Raw genomic sequence first — 21,033 nt, forward strand, 5'->3', positions numbered from 1 at the left:
CCCAAGTAGATAAACCATCCCAAATCCTCCTCTGCAACCCTCCCTCTAACACACTCCGAGCTTCAAGAATGCCTCTCCACATATAACTTGGGTTACTACCTAGCCTTGCGGTCATAAACTCCCCATTTGAGTAGTATCGAGCACGCATCACCCGAGCCCATAAGCTTCCCATCTCCGTCGTCAGCCTACAAGCTTGCTTACCTAGTAAAGCAAGGTTAAAAAGATGGAAGTATTGAAAACTCATTCCCCCCACACACCCTTCAATTGACACAAATGCCTCCAAGCCACCCAATTGATTCCCCTCCTCCATTCCTCTTGCCCCCTCCAAAGCGAGATATCATCGACCTGAGCTCTCCGCAAAAGTTTGCAGGAATTTTAAACATACACAAAATATAGGTAGGGAGTGAATTGGCAACCGCCTTTAAAAGAACCTCCTTACCAGCCCTAGACAAGATTTTCCCACGCCATCCATTCAACTTTTTGCTGAGCTTATCCCAAAGAATATCCGTTAGCACTTTCTTAGGCCGCCCCACCACCGTAAGGAGGCCCAAATAGCACGCTTGCTCCTCCACCTTCGTAATGCACAATTTATTTTTGCAAGATTACTCCGCCTTTGCCTCGGCACCCCCTTGCTAAAAGAAACCGTCGTCTTGTCAAAATTCACCAATTGACCCGAGGCCCTTTGATCATACCGTTGCAAGATATTAGTAACCACGTCAGCCTCATTGACTGTAGCTTTTGTAAAGAAAATACTGTCGTCGGCAAACAAGAGGTGCGATATAGGAGGGCTCCACGTCAGCCTCATTGACCGTGATGACAAAAATTTTCAGAAATGGAACAAGTAATGCAATAAGATTAACTAAAATCAAAACTCCAGAAGCTACATTAGAGTATTTAACAAATGTTGTCCGAGAGTATAATCTCCCCTACTAAACCCTCTAGTTCCGTAATGAGCTAGAACATGATGGAGTTGACTTTGAAATAAAACATAAGATGTAGTTGAATTATTATAAGTTTGATTTGAGGAATCATTACTGTTGAATCTTTTCTCGTTTTCATTAGGGAGTTTCAATTAGATAATTAGATGAAAGAAGAGATTTAATGATTGGATCCAAGATTAGTTGATTAGGCCACCATAAGTATAAGTCACATTACTATTTGCTGGAATATTCCTTGAGATGTTGCCGGTCCAGGCTATCCCTAGTATTAAGGGTACAATTGGCCAACACCTCTTAGTACCAATATCATTTCCGTGTATGATTATTATATGGTGCGACGAACGAAAGATTGTAGTCTCCGTTAGTTCAATTGTGTCATTTTTTTGTGTCTACCAACCATGCAACAATTTTAGAGTAACTCTGTGAGAGCCTGGGCGGTACGTTCATTCACAAATTTTTGTACATGTGAGGCGATTCATTACAAAGACGCCTAACATATTATTCAAATACAGCACATTTAACTTAAAATATTTACTATGTACTTCGTATGATAATAGCCTAATAGGAGAGGTAATATACCACCAATATTGTATTTATCTGATTATTTTAAAATTATTTATCGTAATACTGTTTTAGAAGAGAACCTTTGTAAATCGTCCAAATTAGTTAGTTGACAAAGTTTACCATACACAAATATTAGAAATTGACCAAATAAACAAATATATCAAGTAGGACAATCATGAAGATTAACTTGATCTAATCTATGATAATTATTGTATTTATCCCCCTCATCAACAACGACCATGCCACATCTTTTTCATCCCAAACTTTTTGTTCCCTTTCATACAATTATTTTATATCAAAAGTAAATATATTGGTGTGTATCACAACAACATTAGTTTCTTTGAAACAACTACATACATACAATTATATATTATCAAAAATATATATTGTTGTATATATGTGTAAGTAACAGCTACATACATACAAGTATATATCTTGCAACTAGATGTTACAATCCGAATCATCCAAAATGTTGGAGACCATCAAATACTTAACCGGATGGGCCGGGCCTAGCGGGTTTGGGTCCAAGTCGACCGCCGAAGATGTCACCCTCCATTGTCACCATCTGCCTTCTATCACTGTCATCATCACCGGTATGTATCTTCTATAGTTTCCTTTATTTCATTAAAATTGGATCCGTTTTTTTGAAGTTTCCATGTAAAATGAATGGCATGCAATGGATAATAGTGGATTATTACATGCAATTGGGTTAGTAGTCAATAGTAGAGACCGTCGCACTCAAATGACTATAATATATATTATTGTATGAAATTATTATTGGTTAAAGTTTTCGCTTTTTTCTAAAGAGAAGAAGATACTTTAATCTTTAATGCCCCATTTACGTTTAGTTCATTCTCTAACTTTGAATTCCAACTCAACAACTGCATGTTAGATGTTACAACTTTTTTTAAATGAAAGATATCCGTTTTATAGCTAAAATAGGTTAATTATCACTCAACTCGCACATATTATATTAAAAAAAATTAGGAAATATGTTTCAATAGTGCAAACGGGCGTATGCCACCTACCCAAATGGCGGAGAGATAGTCTGTTTCGTAAGCCTATTGAAGTTCTACTCTAAAATTAATTGCCAATAAAGAGAGTAGCTTCTTAGCTTATAAAGCGGTAAACTGTCTTCTCTTTTATCGATGTAGGTTACTCATATGTGGGTGCATATGAGTTTTTTCACAAATTAACAAAAGTTTGTCTCATCTATCTAAATAGTTTAAAACTTAAGTGCTTAACTTGTTTTACCTAGGTAAAGTATATCTCTGTTTTAAGGAAGATTAGTTGTACATTATAATACTTCAAAATTCTGTTATTTCTGAATTTATTACGGAGTATATGTATTTATGTATGTATGGTGGTGACAGGTGCGACGTCAGGGATTGGTGAAGAGACAGCTCGGGTGCTGGCTAAGCGTGGGGCGAGGATCATACTCCCGGCAAGGCGATACAAGGCAGCCGAGAAAACCAAGGATCGGATATTAGCAGAGAGTCCCAAGGCTGAGGTCATCGTCATGGAACTCGATCTTAGCTCTCTTTCCTCCGTCACAACCTTCGTTACGGAATTTGAGTCTCTTCATTTGCCTCTCAACCTACTTATGTACAGTACTTAATCTCCCCCTTCTTTTATTATATATATATACGGTGTTTTCCTTTAATTTCAAGTTTGAAAATCATTCATTTATGTTCTCTGAATATATACGTCGAAGTTAAATGTCAAATTTCTGACGTTTATTTAAAAACATGAGCAGAAATAACGCGGGAATGTTTTCGCATGAACATCAAATCTCTGAGGACGGCGTCGAGATGACCTTTGCCACTAATTACCTTGGTGAGCTAGCTTCATATATACCACGTTCTTATACAAGATAAAATGTTTGTTTTAATATTGCAACGATGTTACTTGTAACACAATCGACAATTATTCATTTGTCTAAACACTGTAATTCTATTAACAAATTCATTGCTTAAGCTCGTGTGCAACGATTAGAGTACCGGTTCGTTGTTTAAAGAGTTTCTAATAAATTTGCGTATGTATAAATTTGCAGGTCATTTTTTGTTAACAAAATTGTTAATGAAGAAAATGGTAGAAACAGCAAACATAACAGGAATTCAAGGAAGGATTATAAACGTATCATCTCACTATCACAACAGTTTCAATGGAGATCTGATTCTTTATCTTGACCTAATAACTAAAGATAAAAGGTATGTTACTTCTCTACTCTTACTCTCTCCATCCCAATAATCATTTGTATACCTTTAATTAAAATACGACTCACAAAGAATAGAAAGATAAACAAATGATTGGAATGGTATATTTTGATTTGGTAGTTTTTGTGCATACCTCATATGTTTATTGTTGTTATTGTATCAGTCAATACGATCCGTCACGAGCGTATGCGCTCTCTAAACTCGCCAACATTCTGCACACAAAGGAGCTTGCACATAAACTTAAAGTAGGTTCATTTCATGAGACTTAACAATCAATTGCACGAGTTTAGGTTACTAAAAACTTTCTGAACAATAATAATAATAATAATAATAATAATAATAATAATAATAATAATAATAATAATAATAATAATGCAGGAAATGAAGGCTAATGTTACGGTGAATAGTGTACATCCTGGAATCGCGAGGACCAGACTCTTTCAAGCCAAAAACGGTATCATGAGATTCATCACAGGTCACCACATTCTTGACTCGAAATACTTATTCGTTTAGCTTACGAAGATAATTACGAAGTTAACTGATCGATTGAAATTGAGGGAATATTATGTACTCGTAGCACATACTGCACAATTTTACTGCGTATACTCTCTCTTTTTATTCACATAATTTAGTGAATAGCATATTATTTTGGGTTGTCTTATTTCCACTAGACTAATATTTCGTGACATTAGTAATAATGGCAGTGGCATTATCATTGCCCATTTTCCTTTTTAACGAGATGTTTTTGTACATGCAGATTTGGTGTTTCTTTCGGTCTCGAAACTCTTGAAGACTATTCCTCAAGTACGTAGTATTTATCATTTAACTTTTTTCCGCTGCGAGCTTTTGACAATTGAAAAATTAGCTTTTTATTCAATGCCTGAAAATTCAAAATTCAAAATTCAAAAAGAAAAACAATGCTTATAATTCATAAATATTAAATTATAATTTATGCATGCAGGGTGCTGCAACAACGTGCTATGTAGCAACAAATCCTCGACTTGAAGAAGTATCAGGAAAATATTTTGAAGACTGTAATGAAGCATTCCCATCTAAACTCGGGTCCAACTCGTACGAAGCCCGAAGGCTGTGGGCTGCCTCCGAAATCATGGCTTCCAAACAAATTTCTTAGATTCAATACTTCTTTAAGTAAATAGTAGAAGCGTTATTTGGCGATACCGAGCCCTAATATAACCTCTCATATACCGAATGTAAATAATGAGCTTGATAATACAGAGTATATTATTATACAGACGTATAAGTAGGAATAGACTTGAAAGTTGAAACGAACAAGTATATTTTTCAGTCATGTGTTACCATCTTGGGCAAGTCTTGAGTTGCCATCACTCATACATAAATGGCTTCCGAAAGAGTCAAGGAAAGCCACTGCGGTACCAAACCTCTCTGCATGCGTCACTTCAGAAGGAGTATTATGCAAAACAAAAGTAATTCACTGATCTTGAATATACGGAGTATGTAATAAGAAACACTATCTGTATATTCACTTCAGAAGGAGTATTATGCAAAACAAAATGCTAACTGCATTGATCATCCGTATTTACAATCAAGAAAGCACTCCAAATCCGGGAGAAAACAGAGGAATGCTTTCAGCTGTTGAAAGAAACTCATCGACACAAATTTGGGGTTATGAAAGGAGAGTGAGGGTAAGTACATTTTATCAGCGAGGGAGGAAAATAGAGAAATCATCCAAGCTTACACAGTTAACTCAAATAAAAACATTTTTTACAAGCATCATTTATCCAACCCTCAAAACTTGTTAAAATATCATGAAAATGAAAGAATATACAAAACTCGCTCTCACCGAAGCCTATACAAAACTCTTTACTATGTCGTAACTTTACAATGTCAGTTAATTGACAATTATAAGCAAATATGATCACCTCATCCTCTTCCTCTTCTAGCCGGTGTAACTAAAAGAATAAATGAGGCAGTAGATATAACTTACGGCGGGAAGCAGATTCGAGAGGAATGTCAGTATTTCCTGTGGTTCTTCAATAGCAACTACAGTCCAAGTTGCTCATGAATGAATACCACCAAGCAATTACTTTTATGTACACTCACTTTACAACAAAGCTAAAATTGAGGCGTTAAGCAACGTCTTAAGACATCTCTTCATCTTCTTCAAGAGTGGGGACAGTACTCCGCTGTCGTCGGAACTGTAAACACGAGCAGTAGAAGACCATATTAGCATATATATTTACCAATTTAGCGAGTTTAATAGACCGGAGTGGACTTACTGATACATATTTTTGCTTCTCAGCATTCAACTCTTCGCACAAATCAGCCATCCTGCAGCACATTACAGCATAAGAGGAAAAAACGACAAAAGAAAAATCCTTTGCAACTTGCAACAAACAAAAAATAAGGTAAGCATTGAAGAGGTTATATGTGCTCAAATAGATGAAGGTAACATTAACCAACCTCGCTTGCACGTCTAATATCTTGACTGCAAGTATTTGTTCCCTTTCTGGAGGTGTTGTTTCAACCTGTAAATAAGCTTGATATGACTACCATAAAATTAAGAAAGCAAAAAAACTATTTTCACAATGGCGTAAAAGAAAAGAAGAGGCTCTCAAGATCTGCTTTGTCTTAGATGAAAATTAATTTCATTTACAAGCAGTACATGGAAAAAGAGGAGAGAAGAGTGCGCAATCAAAGCCACAGCAGTTAATATCTGGTTCCACTTTCCATTGCTACAATATGTTTTAATAACCAAATATAACAGCTATTGATAAATTATGACAACGGAATAAAAGCTTAATATACACAAAAACTCTACTCAAGAATGTTGGGTCTTAGAGCATACCAGTACAACGAAATGCTCCCTCCATTCAAATCTAATACCAGCTTATACCACGCTTATGTATTTACATTTGTTATAAAAAAAAAGGGTTTTTTGTCAGCAACTACCTTTTATTTAGGGTCATTTGTGAACAACTATCTTTCATTTTATTTTTGGCTTTCAACTACCTTTTATTTCTTCATTTTGCGAAAGACTACCAAAAGTCTTCCAGCGAAAAAAAAGTCAACTTTCCGGCGTTTACTTGCTCTTTTCTCCCTTTTCACACATATAACCCATATTTCTCCCTTTGTTCACCCAACAAAATTTGAAAAAGCTCCTCTCCATACCCAACACCTTATCAAAAGTTCGTTCAAAGCAATAACAACGCATCAACCATCTCAATCTTCATCTCCATCTCCGTCGTCACCTTTACTACCACTATCAACTTCACCCTTACATTTCAACAACCTTATAGATTACTCATGATTCATCAACTTATTGTCCATCTAAGTCTTAATAAAGTACCTTCTTCTCTCTTCATGGTAAGATGGTGGTTATAAGAAAACAAATGAGATAGTAGCACACAAGTGATCCTAGGAGTGAATCCATGATTATTTTCGAATAGTTAGTATTTGGAGTTAATTTTGCCAACAAGGCCATAATAGATCATTATTGTTAAAAAATTATTAACCATGTTAAGATTAATATCAATGATGATTTTGTTTCGGTAATTAGGACTTTGATTCGGGTAAGAGATAGACAAATTGAGGTGATTAATATTGGGTTTAATCAATCTTTATCATTGATTATTAGGGTTATGAAGTAAAGAGTTAGATATAACATGAAGTGGTAAATCAACCCCGAAAAGTTGACTTTTTTTTTTCGCCGGATGTGGATTTTGGTAGTCTTTCGCAAAATGAAGAAATGAAAGGTAGTTGAATGCCAAAAATAAAATGAAAGGTAGTTGTTCACAAATGACCCTAAATAAAAGGTAGTTTCTCACAAAAAACCCAAAAAAAAGTCTCTCATAAAATACGAACCACCATCCAACACCTTAACCACCAGCGCCGTAACAACCACATCCACCCCATCACCACACCCACCGCCTAACAGTCTAACACCACCCTCAACATGACCCATTATATGCCTGCACCGCTAAACACAACTACCAAGCACTACCGTCACCACCACCACCACACCGACTATCCTCAACCACACCCTATCCCCCCATCCAACATGACATACCTCAACTGCCAACACTACATTCGTCGATTCCAGATTTGGTGAAGAATTGGTGGTCGACTTCACACTTTCACAGATCTGGTGTGTATTAGAAGTAAGGAGGCCTGCGTGGTGGGTCGCGATGGGTATAGTGGAGGAGAAAGATGGGCGGTTCCGGCGACAATTTTGACATTAGATATTAGGATTAGGTTGTTGGAGGTTGGAGGTTGGAGGTTGGCGGTTGGAGTAAGGATAGCAGGTGGTGATTGGTTCTTGTTGGTGGGTAAGATGGTGGTTGTGAATGATGAAGAAGGTAGGTGACGGAGGAAGTAGAAGTTGTTGCTAAATGTGTACATGTGAAAAATCAGTGTCTAAGGCAATTGATGTAATTTTTCTACATTGATAAGGACAATTTGGTAAAATGTCACAAAAAGCATGCCAAAAGAAGAAAGAAAGAGAAGTGGGAAGAAAAGAAAAAACTTCCAAAATAGGAAAATGAGAAGAAAACAGAAAAACGGAGGAAGGAACATATTGGTGGAGAAAAACATGGCCAAAGTAGTATCTTGGGGAATCGGGCAAAAGAAAATGTGGCGTATGGATTTGAATGGAGGGAGTAAAATATAATGACGACTGGATGGACCAATCAGGCACGTGAAAGTAATATTTTCCTAATAGTCTAATATCAGCCCTCTACATAAGCAATGGGGTTACACGATATAACTTTGACATACAAAGAAGAAACGGAACAGTCAAATTAGGTTGCTTGTTTAACTTGAGCTACTGTTAGGATGGGAGGGTTTATATAAAAGACACTCTTGGAGACAACTTACTTGGGTAAAGGGAGGTGATCCTAGACACTAGTAGTTAGGAAGATCAAAACTAGGATCAATATCAAAAACTTACACATCCATTCTCAAGAGTATGTGTTGCTGGTACTGGAGAGAACTTTCCATCTTGACAGCCTACATTGAAATGAGAAAAGTGAGGTACAAGTTGGCTCAGCAACTAATACATAATTAAACCAGAAACATAAAGCACAAAAGTTAACTCACCATCAATTTCAGATTGTTGCAAACTATTTACCAAACTCGCGATCAGATCCTGATCATCAATGAAAAACAAGATCCTTCCGTCAAAAGGAAAAACTAAGACACTGTCACTTTTTCTAAACTAGTAAACTACTAAAAACCATTTTCCCGGGCATGTAGTGATATATCAAGCATGAAAGTACCCTCATAATGGATCAACCATTACCTGCTGAATTGCAGTCTGCTGGAAGAGACTTTGGAGGTGAGGAAAGAGAATTGATGAAGAAACATCAGCGCTACTCATATCTTTGGTAACCTACATTGTTTCAAATATAAAACTGAATAACCAAGTAAATCATTTTACAAAATTGGGAAGCATTATAGAGACAGCACACTTCGATCACCATGACATTTAAAATTTCAAATAATAAATAAATTGCGTTTCCGCAACCAATAGGCTAATTTAAGGAAAAAAAATCGAGGCAGATAAATCCCTTACTCTAAGTAAGATTGTTGTTTAAAGCTCTACTACCCCAAATAAAAAATTTCAAAAAAAAAAAAAAAAAAAACCCTGTGCCAAATTAAAAATGAGAGTTTATTTTCAAGATCCCAAAGTAGGTATCAAAAAAAAAAGTTTCAGTGTTAATGGAACTTCGAACTTTCCTTAAATTTAACAGTTGTGTTGCTTTAACCAAACAAGTCCACTATTGAGCATGGTGAATTCAGGTTTGTGGTATTCATCACTAACCCCCTGCCCAGACAATAAATTTAATAGCTGAACGTGTGTGAATGTGTGATAGCGAGTAGAAACTCAGTCACATCTTACACGGACTTGAATTTGGATGTTGTTTAGAAGTTTCCTTTCATCCTCCAATCCCTTATTATGGTTCATGTTAAGTAACTAAGAATCCTTTGGGGGTGCTTTCAGAGCTAGTAGTTTTATGTTTTAACAAGAAGTCTAGGGCATAAGACAGCAAAATACAGAGAAAAAAGTACATACAGCTTGCTTTGACATGGATACCCAATCACCAACACTAGCTGATTTTCTCAGAGATGAACCCTATAAATCAAAGAAAATGATATCAGGGATACATTGATGACAGATAGTCATGCTAATTTTGACTAACAAGCGAAGATCTCATAACTGTGGATGAGGTCAAATAGACAAATCTTATAAATATCATGCATTCGTGCCGAGCACATTAACAACAATAATACCCCCAGTGCCTCAATGGCTCCTGCAAATTGTCGAGGTAAGGGGACCAACGCAATCTCACCCCTATATTAGCAACAAAAAGAGGCTGTTTTCGAATGACCCAAGATGAAAATTGCGTCAACAACTACATCAAAAGACTACTACTTCACAGTAAAAAAAAAAAAAAAAAAAAAAAAAACGCAGTCATTTTACTTTATTCCATCATAAATCGAGAACCAACGAATAATGTCTTTCTTTGGCATTAATGCCGAGCACATAAGATGAAAATTTTATCATCCATTTGGCTCTTACCTTAGCAAAATCCACATTCTCCGAAGTCACTGAAAAGCGGCCTTTTACTTGAACAAAACTAGCCTTTGATTTATCATCTGGTGAGTCTTTGCACCCTGAAACCAGAACACTTTTCGAGTTAACGCCGCACTGTGTGCTAATGATGGATAACAGAATTCACAGCAAGAACTTATAAGGACCAATAGGTGATTGATTATGATTGTTACCTCCTGAGGATTTGATGGGTGCTGACAAGTTATTTGATGAAGCGCGTGTTGATAACATCAGTGGACCACTAAAGCTAGCCATCCTACGAGGAATACTTACATCCGATGCAAGTTGGCTTTCATTCTCAGGCCTACAGAATTCAATCAACAAGCTCAAAAAATGCACTAGGTGCAGTTATATCTATAGAGTAAGGTCGTATAGGTAAATGTTCTCCAACGACATTAGGGCTTTCACCGAATTAAAGAGACATATGCACAAGTTGTATATTGTACAAGTCCAAAAAGCCAATTTATACTATTATTTGGTCAGACATTCAAGAGGCAAGAGAGAGAATTTTTTTTTCCTTGGATATCTGGTAGATGCAAAGCAAAAATCAATAAGTACTGACATCCGTGTTGGCTTTTCTATGTGTTGTAGACATACGAAAAGAGCTAGACTCAAAACTTCAAATACCAGAATCAATAAAATTGTAAAAGCTGCTACAAATAATTTGCTGATCCAAACCTAATGGCAATCCCTACTAAAAACTGTCCGCGTGGCCATGGGGCTATCCTGTATTTAATTAATTGGTAAAAGATGTCTAATGCCATTATGCCAATCCCCGTAAAGATTTTTAACATTAGAATAAGATACTTGTTTATTATGTACTACTCAGAAAAATCAAACTAAATACTTCATGTACAGCATCTATAATAGATATTTCAAGTATATCATAGACATTGAACCAAAAACCTGCCAGAAATATGCCCCCTCTCAGACAATGTCTGACCAAGCAAAATGCCAGGTATAACAGGCCCACTCTGACCTTGACGACCTTTGCCTGTTTGACACTTAGTCATCAATTGTGTCGTGTCCACATCATAAACAAGTGCCCACTCAGTATCCAGAACATCTTTCTCAGGGACATTCCCTGGCCCATAAGAACCTGACAATTCGCTTCTGTCGTTGCAGCTGTCACTAGCACTGCTAGTTTGTCTACGAATAGGCGAATAGCTTGTTCCACATTACTTTGCTCTATGCAAGGAATATCATGTTGAATGTAGGACAAAGTTTCACCTCAAAAGCAAAATATACTTATCCTAGGTGCCATATTCACTTTTTGAAACATGCAGTTCAAGACAAATTGCAACAAGTGAACATCAGGTTCAGTACCTGTAGACATCAGCAGTAGGAGAAAAGGACTTTCCAGAAAAAGATCCAGACTCCGATAAATCCTGAAAATAATTAAACGAAATCTCTCTCAGAAGAAAGAAAGACCAACAAAAGGCATAATTTAACTAGAACTTATAAGACTCTGTAGATCACCTTACTGCTTGTTGCAGATCTTATACTTTCATCTCCTTCCTTTATTCCTATAAAATCATCATCCTCATCGTGAACCTAAGAAAAGACATAATGATCTCTAATGGTTAAAAGAACTCTCAGATAAGAGGCATACAGGATTTCAGATCTAAAAGAAAACGGTAAAGTTACAATGCTGGGCGCAACAACATGGATACAGCCATCGCCATTAAAAGGGTATACAATTATATTCAAAACAAGAGGACAAATCACGTAGTAATATACAGAGAGGTAATGAAATTACACATCCTTCTGCAACTACGGAAAGACGGTGGATTACGTTATAAAGCTGATTTAACAAATATTACTGAAGTACACAATGAAGACGAAATCATACTCACCAAAGAAGCCTGGGCCTTCAAGTCCTCAATATCAAAGTTCCAGGCACTGACACCTCTCTTGTACTCACTCTAGAAGAAGAGAAGACAAAGAAATTCACTCATACGCCCAAAAGACACAATCCATTATTTAAGACTGTGACATTACAGCAAGCATGTTCTGCGACAAAAATTAGTATAACTACATGCTAGTCGGATAGAATTTGGTGAAAAAGCAAGATGAAGGTGCTCAACAGAGTTCCATTAGTAGTTAAAACAGAGAAGTTGATACCATACCTGTGATATAGCCTCCTCCTCTCCTGTAGGCATTCTTTTCAGAGCAAGCTGAGCAGCATCTTTAAGCTGCATGATTAAGTATTACAGAATAAATTCTAATGCCAAAAGAAAAATTAAAGCCAAAAGATATATCATGTGTTTGAAGATTAACCTGCACAGCTTTCACGCGATCCCATAGTGGTGGCAAGTCCGCATATAATTTCTTCACAGAAAGCTCGGGGGGCTTAGCATATTTGAAAAATGAATGTTTGAGTAGCTTCTCCGCAGTAGGCCGCTTTGATTGATCTTTCACCAGGCACATAGCAACCATTTCTTTAAAAGCCTATAAAACAACTAGAACGAAAAAAATTAGAAGATTACGCACATGGCAATCCCATATTAGAAAAGCTTAGACACTATCAGGCATCAGCATCAAGAAAATAAAACAAAAGGATTGATCAGCAATACAGGTCATAGCACGTTATTTGAAGACGAAAACATTTTAGAATATACTCCCACCTATTCATTGAAATTGCAACAGTTTCCAACATATTTTGCCAAATGTTGCAGTTCCAATGAATTGGAGGAACTAAACTACAGATAAAGTAAAGAGAAGTACTAAACCGGGCGAATTTCACCCTTGAAAAATTTCAGTCAGAAAATTGTGACATGTAAGTTGTTTGAAGCAGATGAGAAAAAAAAAAAAAAAAAAAAAAAAAAAATCAGTCAGAATGAGCAACAAGACTAATCAACAGAGAAGCAAATTTAAGTAACAAACTAGCAACAATAGAACTTACATTCCAAAATGGTTTGAACTCAGCTGACATGAACCATGAAGTGAAATTGTTGGTGACGTGTACAATAGTACGATAAAAAAAAAAAAAGTAAAATGAAAAAAAAAAACGATAAATGTAATGATATAACCTTAAAGATTAGAAAGTCGTACAAATGCAGAATTTTTTTTAAAAACAAAATGAATAATAATTGTAAGCAAATGAGTGAGAAAGTACTTTTTATCTTAAAATAAATCAAGGATATTAAATTGATTTTAAAAAAAAAAAAAAAAAAAAAAAAAAAAAAAAAAAAAAAAAAAAAAAAAAAAAAAAAAAGCAGGTAAAATGAAGATGTTGGCAAAATAGGAAAAATCATTTTTTTAAGAGGAAAAAAATATTGATCATAAATTCTTAATAATCAAAAAAGAAAATATCACACACAAATCATCTACTCTACCTTTCCCTTCACACTGTCCTCTCCCACGGCACATTATCTTTGATTGACCTGAAAGCTTTTATCATTTCAGTCACCTTTACCCATGCTATATGGGATTATTATTGGGTCTACCCCTACCCATTCGCTATCCCAGACAGAAAAACTTCAGTAAATCAACAATGATAAAAAAAAAAACCTCACCTGGGTAAAAGCATATTCTTAACATAAAGCAAAATTACACTGAAGGGGAATGAAAGGCTAAAAACTCAGAATAGAACAATTAACCTTAGAGAATTTTTTGTCCCGGTCATAATCAAGACCTGGAGGAGCATTCTGTATTGTCATTAGGAGAACCTACAAATAGAAGTCATATATAAACCGGTCAATGTGTTAGAGGCTTTTCGGTTATATTCAGTTATTAAGCAGAAATAGTTGGAAACCTTCATCGGAGGGTACTTTGAGAAAGGTGCATGACCATGAGCTAGCTCCAATGCAGTTATTCCAAATGACCATATGTCGGCCCTATATGCATAAAAATACATAAATAAATAATAGAAGATAAATTTGAGCACTATAAAAAATGGTGCATGCATAATTTTATGTTACTCAAGTATGTCTAAAAAATTACAGAACTTAACTATTCACAGCAGAAAACAAGGAAGATAAATATGGAAGTTCTAATACACTTCAAGTCTGAAGAGGTACAAATACACTTTTCGATTTTTTTGGTTTGCTTTTGAGGTTCATCATCACAGAGATTGCTCGAAAAGATGAAAAAAGACACGAATGAGGAGTTAAATGAAGTTCATATGGACAAGATAAACACGATAATGACATCCCTTATTTGTGTTACAATACATATATTTGTGTCACTGAAAAAAGTAACTCATGCCTTAAGATGTTCCACGTATCATTGCCACAAATTAAGTGATAATAACAAACAAGACAAGACCAAGATCGTGTGGCATAGAAGAGCATTCATTCAAGTTGCATCCAGACATCAAAAATTGGGTAACGCAGTTCATTTAACACAACTTAAAGAGAAGGCTCACTTAAAGTTGTATCCACTTCCAGGTTGCAAAACCTCTGGTGCCATCCTGAAAACAAGTATGAAATAGCCAATATTAGTTTGATGTATACTTAGCTAATAGCGAACATGTGCCTTAGGCTTAAAAATCGTTGCATGGAACAGTCAGTGTGAGGTGAGAAAATATAGAAAATACGAAATGAAGGAAAGTCGCGATAGTGGGACGAAGCAACATACACGGAAACATACATCTATAAAGGAAGAAAAAAAAAAACAAAAGAGAAATAATAATGAGGAGAACCTTTTGGATATGAGATAAGAGGTATGTATTAATTTTTGAAGATGAATCGAGAGGGAAAAATACAGAACATTTGTAAAGATAACAAAAAAATAAATAAAAGAAGAATGAAAAAAAAATAAAAAAATAAAAGAAGAATGAAAAAATGAACAAAACAGAAGAAAAGTAAAGAGAACCAAAGATGACAAAAAAACCATCATTCAAGTAAATTCATTCCGTCAATCTCACCCTATCCACCACAGTATCTTCTTCAATCTCAAATAGACAAATACACCTATGTTGCTTGGGGTCTTCCTTCTATGCTTTTTAAGGTTTCACCTACCTTTCATTGTTTTATTTATTGGTCGCGACACTTATATGCGACAGAGTTATCTAGGTTTTAGAGGTTATCGCAATCGAATATACTGAATTTTGAGGCGATATTAACCGCATTTAGCGTGATTAGCACGGAAAAAGAAATCTAAAGATCTCAGGGAAGGGTGAAGGTATGTGTTCCAAAGTCCCGCATACTACCTCGCTCACCCTCACCCGCTCAACAGCACAGTCAACTTCGTGACGAATAGCCATGCAAATGCAATACAAATAATAAACAGCAATATACTCCCAAATAAATTTAGTTAAGTCTGTTGTTTAGCATACAATATTAAATCCTAAGTCAAGTGTAATGTAGCATGTGAAATTATTTACATGATACTATTGCCATTTTTCGGGAGGTAACTATACCATGTAAATAGGTGATTCAGACAAGTCTTTTCTAAAGTTAAAAAGTCTTTTCTCTAGGTTGTTGCGAAAAGCAAAAATAAGTTAGAAGTGAAACTTTTGGCGGCATTTTCGAGATCTAGTGTTGAGGTCTACAGTCTAACAGATGCATGCTTCTGCTTCGAGATGTCGCTAGGCTCGTGAAGTCAAGATACTCGGTTGTAGTGGTAGAGGGCAGAACAGTCCTTCGGGATTGAGGATCCTACGGTTGTAGTGGTAGAGGGCAGAACAGTCCTTCGGGATTGAGGATCCCTTAGGATATATCTGACAAAAAAAGGGACTTATTTGAGGTACTTTCCATTGTTTATGTAGATGGAGTCAGAAGCGAAATTGAAGTTAAGAATTGTAATATTGTATACAGTTGCTAGTTCGGCAAAGTAAAAACATATTTTGTAGCTAAGAGTAGTCTGGTATTAGAGAGGAGGGAGAAAGACAACAATATATCTTAGAGAAACAGAGCGAGAGAAAGTTGGGATTGAAGGTGCGGTTAAACGAATGTGGAGGCTTGGTATCTATAGTCAATAAAAGGACAATGGCTTGAAGCCACACGAGGCAGCGGCCCCTGGCATGGTCACAAATATGGAGGAGTAATATTCAAGAGTAGCGGACAGGGAGAGGGTCACGTGTAAGGGTCGCAGATACGGAGGAGAGTCGTCTGCAAGGAAAGGTCAAAATAGTGAGTAACGAACATGGCACGTGGCCTAGTGGAATAGCCTTGGGCTGGTTCCTGTCCAAGCGTGCGATCTTTGCTTTTCGCGTCTGTTTTGAAACGTTCATATCACCATCGTCACTTATCGCCTTAAGGCATGTGACCACTCATCGGAAAGGTAAGACAATGAAGTTTACTTTCAGAGTAAAATCACTTAAAATTGTAGTGTATTTTGGGAGTTAATGGACGTCGTAAGTCGACTAAATGTTTCTGAAGTATAGGAATGCTCGAAGCTGTTGTTAAGGCTTTGAGCTATTTTTGGCTAGCTTTTTGTGCTTAGGTATGTTTACGCTTAGGCTTGATAACGAGGTTTATTTTGATGTACGATATCAAACATCTTGACCCAATACGATGATCATTGGAATGACGCTTGCAAACGTAAATTTAAGACACCACTAAAGCCATATGACTGATCATCACTGGAGTTTTACGGGCATTGCAAAATCCAGATGTCTACATTACCATATTCCTCCAATAATTTCTTGTATGGTAATTGGTCACAAAACCATTTCAGCGTACACATCTTTACTGCATTCATCTTATGAACATGACAAGATGACACTGTTTCAAGACTTTCAACACCAACAATTAGTGTCATTATGCGCTAAAACATTCCGTAAAATCTCAAGGCCATATCAACACTATTTATATGTATAGAAAGATGAAATAAATCTAAAATGTGGAATCTAGAAAAGATAGCAATAATAAATACATAGCACAACTAGCTCACCAGCATGGAGTTCCAACAAACGTATTTCTTGAGCGTTGTCTATCACCACTATCAAACATGCAAGCTGAAACGCCGAAATCAGCAAGCTTCACAAGTCCTTTAGTATCAAGCAAGATATTCCCTGCCTATAAAGGAAATATAAGACGATCATTAGTCTATGAGATTATGACTATCCATTACCATTTTTAGAATAATCCCCTACCCTCCAATATACAGTAATAGGCACATTTGACTTTTGTGCTTGAAGAGATAGACTTTAAACCGAAAATATTACACAAAAAAGGATTCATGAAAAGAAAAAATGACTAATTCGTATATCATAACCATCTGCATTGATATATTATGCTGTCAGTTATTATTTTTATAGATCGTCAAAATCAGTTAGGTATGACTTATGAGCACCAGAGTGAAGTCAAATAAGTGCAATACTTGGAGGTGGAAATAGGACCGCTGTAGAATGCTTTAAAATCATTTAACCTTAACATCACGATGTATGTGTCCATGTCCATGTAGGTAATTTAAAGCCTTCAGGGTTTCTTTAAGGATAGAACATATGGCAGGTTCTTCAATCCCATCAGGATACGCCGTCTTCATCAAATGTAAGCAAGAACCTTCAGCCATGAATGGCATAACCACCCATAGGTTTCGCTCCACAACAAAGGAGCAAAATGCTTTAACTACGTTTGGATGATCAATCAAACTCATAGTTTGTGCCTCCCTTCGTATGTCATCCTGCATAATAACACAGCAAGTCAGTAACATTCTAGAAATTTGGTCAAAATATGCTATAACCACTACAATAGGTAATTTTTACTGTAAAATTTAAATTATGGCCAGTGCACAAATCTATGCAGTATATGTAATTACAATTACCAACATACCTGTTGAGACACAACGAGTATGTCTATATGACTAATCAAAGACGGTAATTTTTAGGTATATGAAGTTTGTGATCATTACTATTGACTAGCCCTGAACGAGGTAGATTACACATTATGGACGCCCACATCAACCCCCTCACCCAAACCTGACCTCTTCATAAAACTTGTAGCTTAGCAAGTCATAAAGTCCGTTAGCACTTGTCAATTACCACTTAATTTGCCACAAAAGCCACAACCAAAGAAAATTATACTCCGTATGTATTAATACAGGGTATATCAATATACTATGTATTGGGGTAAACACGTACGTCTTGGAGCGCCGTTAGGGGATACCATCATACCAAGTAAGAACACGCTTACAGAAACAACATTAACTAGCTTCCCCAAAGGTGTTACATAGCTAATCTAACTATGACGAAATAAGAGGGTCCTATGTAAAAAACACAGAGACCGTGACAGAAATCCCCTCAGCAATTAAGTCAACCCACTTTTTCGCATTTCCTTTGCTATTTATTTTTCGTATTTTGAGGTGTGCGTTCACCTATGGACGGTTCTAAAGGATGATTCATGTCAACCGACCCCAAATCATTTTGGGATTAAGGCTTGTTGTTGTTGTAATTTAGTCAACCCACTAACACTTCACAGTATAAGAAACTCAAAAGGCTTAGTGAGCCATTTTGCTTTATTCCAGCATAGTCCAAACTCCAAAGCCAAAACCGTGATAAGACTATCTCAGCCAAAAGCTTAAAGCTTAAGCGGATGGCCGAGGCCGAGTCAATGGTTCTTATACCCTAACAAGAAATACAGAAAGCTTAACGAGCCATTTTGCGTTTTCCAAATTAGCCAAAGTCAAAGCCGTGAGAAGACCATTTCAACCAAAAGCTTAAGCTGATGGCTAAGGCTCAATCAGTGGTTCTTATACCTTAATTAGAAACACGAGAAGCTTGATGAGCCATTTTGCGTTATTCCAGCATAATCCAAAGCCAAAACCATAGCGAAAACAACAAACCGATTCCGCTTACGATTATGATGAAGAATATACCACACAATTAGTCAATTACTCACAACATACCAACATTCAACAGTCACTAGCATTCCATAACACAAAACACTTAATTTCAATCAAATTTGAATAAAATTAATAAATTAATAACTGAAATTAATGAAAAAGAAGGAAAACAAACAAGGTTAGAGAAGCAACGATCAAGATCCAAAGACTTGATAGCAACGACATGATTAAGAGGACGGTAGATCGCTCTGAAGACAGTAGCACTAGCGCCATAGCCAATTTCTTCGAGAAGCTGATAATCAGCAGAATTCACAGAATACTGATTCCGCTGAACATTCTCAGTCTTCCCCATTTTTTTTTTTTTTTGTTTCCTGCTCTTCTTTTCTGCAGGCTGCTCTATGTTTAGGTGTACGGGGATTTAGGTAGGGTACTCCCAGTTTCAGGTTAGTTTTGTCAGAAATGGATCGAGTTTGGGTTGGGTGTAGTCGAGATATAGTTAAGAGTGGACTTTTTTGATGTTGAAGTCGGGATTAATTTGACTAATTCATTGATTGATGTTTGATGACTACGTAGTTGATGATGTACTGTGTGTGTACCTCGTCAAGTAATAGGTCGTGACTCGTGAGGATGTTTATAGGTAGGAGTTTTGTCGTTGGTCATGGGTTGGATCGACATTTTGTCATGGGGTGAGCCTTTCTTACAACTTGGATGGTGGGAGTTTGTCATTTATCATGAGTTAATTGACTTTTTAATGCATGATTCCCTTAAATTGAGTGTTTGGTAAAAAAAATAGATTATAAGTTTAGAACTATAGATCTCCTATGACAAATTGTAAATGGTAGCTTACAAATATGAAGCAAATGGTTTTATTACCTCCAAAGTACAAAGCATTTTATTTTTTATTTACATTTGTCAAGTCATATATAAACAAAACAAATCATAAAAAACTTATGAGTATCAACACCTTTAAATTTTAATACTAATTGGAGTTTTATTTTATTTTTTCGGTGACGAGAAAACCTGCAACCGCTATCTTTGATGCACACTGGTAGACTTTCGGGTATACGTAATAGCCTGCAAACTACGTATATCAGGTAAGCCCCCGAGAGTGACAATGACAAGCTCGAAGTCTAGAAAGTATGGACTCATGCCATACATACTCAACAAGATTGCTCTTGGGGAGACTTGAACTTGGACCTCCTAAGAATTTCACCAAGTTTTAACCACTAGATAGACTCGACCCAAGCGGCACTATTAATTGGAGTTCGTAGTTAGACTTCTTGATAAAAACTACTACAGTTAATTGAGGTGTTTGGTAAACAGACTTGTTGGGAAAATTTTAGCATAGCCAAGAAGTTTGGCATGTTGGACCAATCAATATGCTAATTTTGATGTTTGATAAACAACATAATGAAACAATATGGTTGGAATAAATATGTTGTTTTACAACATGCTATTTATCTCAGCATATTGATTGGCATAATACAGGAAAAAAATTATTTAATTTTACAAAGGTACTATATAGTAACAAACTATTAATCTTAATCGGTTAATTATCAAACACTTTAACTAATTCAATTAATTTAATTAAAGTATGTTAATCAAACCTTATAACAAAATCCGTCATTTATAATCTACTTTTCTATTCTGTTTATGCTAAAAGTAATCCACTCAACATCAAACGGGTTAATATATTTTCCAGCCTACATTGGGGGAAAAAATTTACTTGTATCAAAAGTAATCTAGTAAACACCAAACAAGACCAATATGCTTATGGCGTTTTATAAGTATTTGGCTTTTAACTTATATGTCATCGCTATTCTTTCACTGTAACACCTCTTCTCTTCTTACCCGGCCGAGGTAATCGGAATTGCTTTCTCGAGATAGTGAATCAAAACTCCAATTAAGTAACATTTATTAAGGTTCATGTTTAATGAATTACATTAAGTGAATAGTACAATATACAATATCTCAACTACTACAACCATTCTAA

The 21,033-nt window shown here is 36.0% G+C and overlaps 2 protein-coding genes across 2 annotated transcripts; one reads left to right on the forward strand and one right to left on the reverse strand.

Moving 5' to 3' along the window:
- Window positions 1-1,756: 1,756 nt before the first annotated feature.
- LOC141653674 (short-chain dehydrogenase TIC 32 A, chloroplastic-like) lies at window positions 1,757-5,223 on the forward strand. Its single transcript, XM_074461506.1, has 8 exons — window positions 1,757-2,095; window positions 2,876-3,107; window positions 3,259-3,338; window positions 3,556-3,712; window positions 3,882-3,963; window positions 4,097-4,193; window positions 4,476-4,522; window positions 4,680-5,223. Exons 1-8 carry the CDS (start codon window positions 1,948-1,950, stop codon window positions 4,848-4,850), a joined length of 1,014 nt encoding a protein of 337 aa, XP_074317607.1. The 5' UTR covers window positions 1,757-1,947; the 3' UTR covers window positions 4,851-5,223.
- A 190-nt stretch (window positions 5,224-5,413) lies between these two features.
- On the reverse strand, window positions 5,414-19,759 carry LOC141653673 (serine/threonine-protein kinase BLUS1-like). The gene is made up of 20 exons (XM_074461505.1): window positions 19,216-19,759; window positions 17,628-17,882; window positions 17,151-17,275; window positions 14,680-14,724; window positions 14,068-14,149; window positions 13,913-13,981; window positions 12,591-12,761; window positions 12,440-12,505; window positions 12,167-12,235; window positions 11,790-11,864; window positions 11,637-11,698; window positions 10,484-10,614; window positions 10,278-10,372; window positions 9,771-9,830; window positions 8,997-9,086; window positions 8,795-8,843; window positions 8,646-8,704; window positions 6,161-6,225; window positions 5,977-6,028; window positions 5,414-5,895 (listed from the first exon to the last, which is right to left on the reverse strand). The coding sequence occupies exons 1-20, from the start codon at window positions 19,390-19,392 to the stop codon at window positions 5,839-5,841; spliced, it is 1,854 nt and encodes a 617-aa protein (XP_074317606.1). The 5' UTR covers window positions 19,393-19,759; the 3' UTR covers window positions 5,414-5,838.
- Between the last annotated feature and the right edge of the window lie 1,274 nt (window positions 19,760-21,033).

The sequence above is a fragment of the Silene latifolia genome, chromosome 4 (genome assembly GCF_048544455.1).
Source record: "Silene latifolia isolate original U9 population chromosome 4, ASM4854445v1, whole genome shotgun sequence".
In the NCBI taxonomy this organism is placed as follows: Eukaryota; Viridiplantae; Streptophyta; class Magnoliopsida; order Caryophyllales; family Caryophyllaceae; genus Silene; species Silene latifolia.

Bases quoted from the DNA above. Each gene is read 5' to 3' on its own strand.
- LOC141653673 (XM_074461505.1), bottom strand. From the start codon at position 19,392: ATGGGGAAGACTGAGAATGTTCAGCGGAATCAGTATTCTGTGAATTCT. The intron at 11,865-12,166 runs GTGAGTATGATT...GTCTTTTCTTAG, and splicing joins TGAAGGCCCAGGCTTCTTTG to GTTCACGATGAGGATGATGA. The intron at 5,896-5,976 runs GTAAGTCCACTC...TCGTGTTTACAG, and splicing joins AGAAGCAAAAATATGTATCA to TTCCGACGACAGCGGAGTAC.
- LOC141653674 (XM_074461506.1), top strand. From the start codon at position 1,948: ATGTTACAATCCGAATCATCCAAAATGTTGGAGACCATCAAATACTTA. The intron at 2,096-2,875 runs GTATGTATCTTC...TGGTGGTGACAG, and splicing joins TATCACTGTCATCATCACCG to GTGCGACGTCAGGGATTGGT. The intron at 3,108-3,258 runs GTACAGTACTTA...AAACATGAGCAG, and splicing joins TTGCCTCTCAACCTACTTAT to AAATAACGCGGGAATGTTTT.